At 45.6% G+C, this 8,586-nt stretch overlaps 1 protein-coding gene across 3 annotated transcripts in view; it reads right to left on the bottom strand.

Annotated features, from left to right (window-relative positions):
- Positions 1–8,586, bottom strand: part of ACOT7 (acyl-CoA thioesterase 7) — a 99,650-nt gene that overhangs the window by 73,879 nt on the left and 17,185 nt on the right. For all 3 annotated transcript variants that reach the window (XM_034753180.1, XM_034753177.1, XM_034753179.1), the window contains exon 3: positions 1,511–1,667. In XM_034753180.1, the coding sequence (XP_034609071.1) occupies positions 1,511–1,667 (157 nt within the window). The remainder of the gene's footprint in view (positions 1–1,510; positions 1,668–8,586) is intronic.

Raw genomic sequence — 8,586 nt, 5'->3', positions numbered from 1 at the left:
AACGTGAGCCAGAAAAACTTAATACTGGTTACAGAGCTTCCCCATGGATCACACTAGCACAAGAACATAGAAGTCGTTCTGTCTTGGGGCTAGTCTACCACTAGGATTGCTCACACAAAATATGCCTTTGTTAGCTCAAGTATCTTCAATCTGAAACTTGAGGAGATTGCAGAGACAATGGCAGAAGTTATCACTGGAACCTTGGATAGTTCCAAGACGTTAGCGTGGCTACAAGACATGGTTAAGGTTCCAGCTATGCTACTTTTTGGCATCATGTTGTAACTAAGTCAGAGGACAACGACATATTTACCAAACCTCCTGAGGTCCATAGTGTAGGCAGGTCCTTATCAGAACCTTTTACACACATTTCCACACCCTGTAAGGAGATCACCGAGAGCCAGGGAGAGGAGGAAGGGAAGCCACCAATGGGAATAGGGAGCTTGCCACAGACCCCTATTTAAAATGCTTCACAGGCCACACAGATTCCACACTGGCCACACGTAAAGGAAAAACCTGTCACCTTGGGAATAGCTCGGCACTACTGCCAGAGTGCTGGGAGCACTCAACGGAGGAAGAACGGGGGTTATGTGATTGCTCCCCTCCTGCAAATACGGACTGAAGCACCCAGGAAACCCTGACTGGCGAGTTCTGGGAACTGCTCAGGAGGCCTCAGTGCAGAACTCGTAGCAATGACATGAGGGTTACACAGATCCTAGCAAGAGTCTGCCTGGGTGTTGTCCAGAAATTCCAAACAAGTCAAAACTGCCCTTTCACTCTTCGCTGAACTGGCCCAGCCACCTGGAAACCAGCTCTGTAGTTATCACTGCACAGATTCCGGGTAGAGGCAAATCAGGAGGCAGCTACTGCACAATGGCCCTCATCTCCGAAAGGGGAGTTCACCTTTCCCAGAGCGCCCACGCACAGACTGCCACAAGCCATCCTGCTAGACTTCTCCAGAGGCGCGATCCCGGTTAGAGAAAGTTAACTTAGCTGTTCATTACTGTCCAAGACCTTCCTTACCAGGCCATTCAGCCTTTGCCTATTAGTCTCCAGATTCATTACCTAGGTTCCCCTTGCTCCAGGATCCCCTCCCCAAGGTGAGCTGCGTGGGTCTGGCGTTTCGCATCTCACCACAGTGTTCCGAGCGCAGCAAGGGAAAGCCCATACCACCTGACGGGGACTGGTAGATTACTACCAGCGACGACAGATTATCAGAGAAGGATGTTGTCAGACAGATGGAAAGCCCACACAGCCATCCAGTATTCAGTTGCTGATTGGTGGACAGACAGAAAGATCTGGAGAGCACCCATCGTTTTTAATTGGCTTTCCAAATATGAAACTGAGGAGAGATTTTTCAACGATCCCTCAATACAGAGCTGGAAATCAGGCTCTTAGGGCCCCATAAGGCAAGAGCAACACTCCTGCCAATTAATCTGCTTTGCTTTGGGGAAGTTTGTTTGTTCCCTGGGAAAGCCAGAAGCAAACGGAGCATGGCAGCATCAGGAGTTACCTGTGAGGATGTTTTCAGACAGCACGTTGACTTGAACTTCCACGGAATGTTTGGAGGTGTAAGTGATTTCCGCACTCACGTGAGCCACTTCGCCAATGCACATGGGCGAGAGGAAGTCTGTACGCTCCACACGGGCCAGCGCAGCTACACAGTGCTCCTACAAATTGCAGACGAATCATGGTTAGATAGCGTCCAGTGCACCAAACCCAGAGTCGTAACAGAACGGTGTACTCTCAACACCAGCTAGGCCCAATGGCAGAAGAAGAGCTTGGAATACCTCTGAAAGGCAGAAGCTTGTCACACGACACACCGTATTAAGTTAGGACAACAACTAACTAGGAGCTCTTTACAAAGTCTGCACCATCCACAGTGCTGCTAAGGGCTCTCTGCGCTTCATCAATGCAGACTGATAACCAGTATTGGAATTTGGAGTGGGGGCAAGAGACCCACTGTTTAATTGAGCCAGACTTTCCACTATGAGAGGGACACCACCTAAATTCCAGACTCATTTAATCTAATCTCCCCTCATTATCTTGGTCCTGGCATATTCCAACTCTTTAGAACACAGCCAAAATATAAAATCAGTCCTGGTTAAATCTTGGCAAATGATCTCTCAGTCCAGTAGAAATATTTGACTTAGGTTAATCCTTTCACTCATTAAACACAAACATCAAAATGTTTGCTGTCCTGGGACACTGCCAAACATTTCTTGTTTAGTTAGGGGGATTGTTTTTTGGGGGGTTGGGTTTGTTTTTTTGTTTTGTTTTTTAAATTCTGGCTCAGAACTAGCTTTGAACTAAGATTTACAGTTGGACTGAATTTGGTGGCTGCTGAATGAAGAGATTAAATAAAATTTGTGGACTCTGTGCACACAACTCAGGTTTTGTTTTGCCACTGAGTTCTCAATACTTCTATAAGAGAAAACTAATGGTGGGAACAGGTGCCCAATGTAACTTAAGTGTTAAACACATGTACAAGAGAGGATGGCTGCATGCTACATTTACCAGAGAGCTGGCTGCTGTAAATACACTTAAACCCTTGTGATTTGTATTGGGGCTAGAAGGGGTTTTTCTGAACCCAGAACATGGAAACGAAACAAGCCAGGGAAATCAAGCTGCTTAGAGAGACAGAGGAACACAGAAGCCTACCCCCATCGAGCCAGCCAGGGGAACAGAGAAGAGTCATTTTGCTTTACTATTCAGGGTGTTTAAGTTGCCACAATTTATACAATAAGCATTTATCCAGTCTCAAGAGCCTTCCTGGAGTACGCACATGTAGAGAGAGGAACAGAATTCATTGCTCTGGTTTTGCTCAAAACGCCCTATTCCATGAGCAAAGTGAGGGGCTGCAGTGCCACCTGCTGGCAACTCAGTAAAGGAAAAGGATTTTGTAGGATTGACAATATTTTTATTTGGCCAAACTAAGAAACACCCACTGACTGTGGGTGCTAAAATGGAGACTCATTTTTCAGAGGTGCTGCAAGCCTGCAGCTAACATGGACCCCAGCTGGAATTGTGGATGCTCTGACTTCCAGAGGTGCTGATCCTAGGTCTCAAAAGGGGTATCCCTAAGATTAAGGCACCCAAAGTCAGTGGATGCTTTTGAAAGTCTGGATCGTAGAATTGTGAAACTGAACTATCTCCACCTCCAAAAGCAAGCTCAGTCATCTAGGAGTTATTAGCTAATTCCTATTGCCTACCTCAGAGCCTGTCCTGCCTTGTGGTAAGGAGACAGACAATCAGGGTTGGAAGGGACCTCAGGAGGTCATCTAGTCCAATCCCCTGCTCAAAGCAGGACCAATCCCCAACTAAATTATCCAAGACCTTCATTCCTACACAGCAGTTTTGTCTGCACTTAAATTATCAGTGTCACTTGTATACAGCAGCCTGGCTCCAAATGCAGACCTCCATCCCTCGTGAGAGAAAGACTCATGCTCCACTAGATCCCACCAGCACCTGCGTTAAACAGGTTCAGCAACAGGCCGAGCAGCCCGTTAGTGCTGTATAACTAGGCTCAGCAGAACCCCTTTTTTGAGGGGGGGAAGGGGCATGCAATTGATTTTAATTTTTCCAATATAAAATTTTTTTTACAGTTGCAAAAAATGAAGGGGGGGGTCAGAGCTGAGGTTAGGCAGAGCTCGCTGCAGGGCTACAGAGGGTTCCCAGCCTGACAACAGTGCTGTAGGGGGCTCCCCCATGACGGAGGCTGCATTTGTGCTGATTGTTCCCAGTGAATTTTTTCATCCATTTCAGTGTGGGTGGGCTGAAACTGACATGTATATCAAACCCTGCCAGTCCTCTGTCTAACCCATCTCAGCCAGCGTTCATTCAGTGCCACTCTGATTTCTGAGATTCTCCAAGCCCACTGCTAAGGCAGCCTGCTCTGTGCATGCCTGGCCAGCTGTCTGTGGGAGCAAGAGACCAGTTAGGGGGAGCTGGTCAGGCTTTTAGGGCAAAGGTGACAGACCAATGTTGCTTAATGAAAAAAATGAGAGTCCATGTCACTTTTAATAAAAAAAAATAAAGGACATGAAACATCTCTAACATTAAACAAAGTATAAAGCAATACAACTATCAAATCACCAAGTTAATTCCACTCCAGTATCAGAACTAAGCCGAATTAATGCTAAAAGTCATCAATCCTTATATAAATTCCAGGAAGGAGTCTTCTGTGGTTGCTGACTATTTGGTTATAGAGCCCAACTAAAGAATGTTACCAAATATATAATCTGAAGGGTTAAAAATCTTAACCCTGAAACCAAACCCTCTAATGTCTGACCCACAACACCAAAGAATTATGAAGCTTTCTTCTTAGACTTCATTTTGCGTGATGGCTAACACTGCCCTCCTATTCTCTCCCCCCCCCACCCCCAATATTATAATATAGACCAACAGAACATGCCTGATAAGAAGAAGTTTGACAACTCATTTAGCAGACAGATAACCTCAAGTCTCAGGACATTTAGACACAGCACACACTTTAATAAGTTCCTTTATGAGACAATGTTTAGGGCTGTTTAAAACCTGGACACACTTTCAGGTGTGGATTTTAGGGATGGCGTCACACATAGGCATGCACACCACCTTTTACTTCTAGGGTCTGGAAGGGACAAGGGGGAAAAGATACAGAAGATAACTGAGTTCAGCCTCTTCAGCTCTCGCAGGTTCCTGGACACGCAGAGTGGGAGATGGAACTGCAGCCAAGGAGTGAGATGCTGATGTTCTGCGGGCACAGTGCTTCTTGCTAGAGTGCATCCTTCCAGTGCAGGGAGAGATGGGTCACAGGCTGGCATGGCTCGTTCCATGTCGTGACTTGCTCTCCGCAAGGAGATCAGTCTTGGAGACTGAGATTCCAGAATCTCTCAGATGTTGACTAAAAAGGCTTCTTGGCCTTACCCTTGATTCTTACAGTTTGTAAACTTCCCCTGTAGCACCTCCTTCCAAGGCCTTCAGACAAATCAGGCGCAAGGCAGACCTCCTGACTAACAGGTTAATCCAATCAGGTTTGAATCAGACCATCCTAGAAAGCACGAGTTTGGAAAAGGCTCACTTAAATCAGCAACTTAAAAAATATTCAAGGTTTTACCACAGACACATTATGTCTGACTACACCCCCTCCCTGCAACAACAAAAATCCAAATACTTGAGGCCACTTTTGAGGAAAGTGGCAGAGTCTTAAAATGACATTATGTCACCAGTTTATGGAAGTTCAATATACCAACAGCTAATTGGAAAAATGCTAGCAACAAAGCCAGTCACTCAACGTTCCCTCATCAGCAAAGTTCAAACTGATCAGTTTAATCATCTCTAGTTTCTTCTTCCACCTTCCTATTGTAGAACTGGGCTGTATGTCAAATAGCTTATCTGAAATCTTCATCTCATTAGAGGAAAGTTGCTTTGAAGTCTACCAAGATGAAACACAACCTGTGAGGTGCTATGCAGGATCCGTATTCCTATAGAAGCTAGTTGTCTCCAGAGGAGAGGTATTTCGGAAGGGCAGGGGGGCAGACCAAGTTGCTGTACATCTTTCAGAAAAAGGGGCCCCATTCAGATGCACCCTAGGAGCTGCATCGCTCCCATGTTTAAACAGAAGAGGGGTGTGCAGTCAGACTCTGAGCCTATAATTGGAGTCATCCAGGTAGACTTGTGCCCAACAAGTCAACAGCAGTGCAAAGATCCGCCCCCACGCATTAGATTGCAGAATCAAGCCCCACGGGGCAGGCTGCTCCATTGGCATCTAGCCAAACAGCTCCAGGTTAAGGGGTCTGCAGTTCCTGAACCTGCCTTCTGCCTGGAGTCGCCAGAGCTAAGATTTGGTGATTAGGGCATGCTGCAAGGAGCCCCTTCTCCCTCTGCCCTGCCTAAAACGCTCTGGGGCTGGTGCACTAAGTGAAGGCTGGGGAGACATTAGGTAGTGTTTCCAAAGGAGGCTTTGCTGGGGCTGAGAAGGGTTTCTGGATGCTTGTTTGTAATCATGTATTTTGTTACCATTTGTAGGTTTACTTAGTCTCTACAGGCCACAATCAGGACTAGAGCCCCATCCTGCGAGGACTGCATTCACAGGCCGAGAAGGGACTGACCTGAAGTAGCTAGCTGAAGTCATTCATTTACATAAGGTGGCTAAGATGCGACTGCTTCAGTTAAAGTCAGAGACAAATAATCAGCAACACCCACAGGAAGTCTCTAGCTGGTAATTCCAGACAGTGTTTCCCTCAGTCGCTGATAGGCCTCTTAAACTTGTAGTTATTGCTTTTCATAGAAGTGACTTATGGCCTCTGGTATACACACTAGTGATCAATGCTACAAGACACTATAGATGGGCAAAGACTGTTGAAGGATATAGTACATATTGTATTTGAGAGTGACTAGGAACCTGTAGAGAGGATATTGTAACACAAAGATAGGCAGAGTTATGACAACAACATCTCAGACATGTCTCTACACAGAGAGACAGCCAGGAACGTTACTCAGAACTAACTAAAAATACAAATTTGAAGTAGATAACTTAAACCACAATAAACCCATGTAAACACCCTAATTCCGTTTAGCTTTCAATTGACTCTGAACAGGGCCACCCAGAGGATTCAGGGGGCCTGGGGCAAAGCGGGGGAGCGGACATAAAAAAAGGCGCCACCCGCTGCGGCGCTCATACTCACCGGGCGGCGCTCCGAGTCTGCGGAGGTGGCAGGTCCTTCAGTCGCTCCGCGTCTTCGGCAGCACCGAAGGGTCCCCTGCCACCGGGTGAATAGCCAGGGAAGGGATTCTCGGCCAGGGCTCGCGGGGCCCCTGTGGGGCCCGGGCCAAACTGCCCCACTTGCTGCCGCCCCCCCCCGGGCGGCCCTGACTCTGAATGTCAATTAAGCTAAACTGAAGGAAGTTAACCTAATGTAATTAATTTAAATCAGCATAGACTTATAGAAAATAGACCATGTCACACTAGCTTGATATATTTTTCTGATGCAATTATAAGTTTGGTAGATAAGGTAATAGTGTTGAAATACCTTACAGAAGTTTGGTACATGACTTAGTACCAGGACATTTTGATTAAAAACTACAATGATATAATGTGAACAGGGCGCACGTTAAATGAATTAACAATTGGCTCACGGATAGGTGTTAATGTAACTGTCAATCAGGAATCATCATTGAATGGGCATGTTTCCAGTGGGGTCCCACAGGGATTGGTTCTTGGCCCTACACTACTTAACATTTGTATCAATGACCTGGAAGAAAACACAAGATCACTGATAAAGTTTGCAAACAACATAAAATTTGGGGGACTGGTAAATAATGAAGAGAACGGGTCACTGACTCAGAATGATCTGCATTGCATGGTAAACCAGGCACAAGCAAACCATGCACTTTAATACAGCTAAATGTAAATGTATACCTCTAGAGAAACAGAATGCAGGCCATACTGACAGGATAGGGGACTCTATCCCGGGAAGCAGTGATGGAAAAAGATTTGGGGATTGTGGTGGATAATCAGCTGAACATGAGCTCCCAGTGTGATGCTGTGGCTAAAAACTAATGTGATCCTGGAATGCCTAAACAGCGGACTCTAAAGTAGGAGTAGGGAGGTTATTTTACCTCTGTATTCAGCACTTGTCTGACCGCTGCTGGAATCCTATTTCCAGTTCTGGTGCCCACGGTTCAGGAAGGATGTTGATAAATTGGAGACCGTTTCAGAGAAGAGCCACGAGAATGATTAAAGGATTAGAAAACCTGCCCTTATATTGACAGACTCATGGAGCTCAATCTATTTAACTTAACAGAGACAGTTAAGGGATAACGTGATGTACCTACATAGGGAACAAATATTTAATGATGGGCTCTTCAATCTAGCAAAGAAAAGTCTAACAAACCACTGGTTGGAAGCAGAAGCTAGACAAATTCAAACTAGAAATAAGTTGTACATTTTTAATGATGAGTGGTTGACCACTGGAACGATCTCCCAAGGGGTCATGGCAGATTCTCCATCCCTGACAGATATTATGCAAAGGACAGCAGACCACATGCACTCTGTAACAAGTTATGGAAACATCTCTGCTAACAGCAATTTAAAAGAATAGGAATGTACTAAATCTGACACAACACTGCTCAAAGATACACTACATTCCAATGGCTTATTTCCCCAACACCCACCTTTGAATAGTCCAAGTTTGAAAGGTGACAAAAGGTACCTTGAAGTCCAAGACAGCCCTTTAAAGACCTCAGAAGACAGGCCCTTTTGGAATATCAATAGAAAGATCACAGATAAGCTGCAAGTCTTGGAAGGCATCAGTCCAGTCTGGCTTTGGGCATATCAGTGCTCTGTTAAATAGAGACAGAACTTCTGTTTCCAAAGTGGGGGGAAAAGGGGAAGAGAAGAGGCTGAGTGTGAGAGAAGTACAGTGCTTCTCTCTCCAAGAAATCTCAAAGCTTGGGAGGTAACTCACTAACCGAGTGTGCTCCCAGCCACTCACAAGTTTTAGGTTTTCCAAACTACAAGAAACACAGGGCCATTCATTTTTAAATGAAATGGAAAGAGGAAGGAAATTGCTAGTTTCACCCCTAGCATGCCAATAGAAAGTGCTG

Source organism: Trachemys scripta, chromosome 19, assembly GCF_013100865.1.
Source record: "Trachemys scripta elegans isolate TJP31775 chromosome 19, CAS_Tse_1.0, whole genome shotgun sequence".
Lineage (NCBI taxonomy): Eukaryota > Metazoa > Chordata > Testudines > Emydidae > Trachemys > Trachemys scripta.
This window is presented reverse-complemented; position numbering and strand designations above follow the sequence as displayed.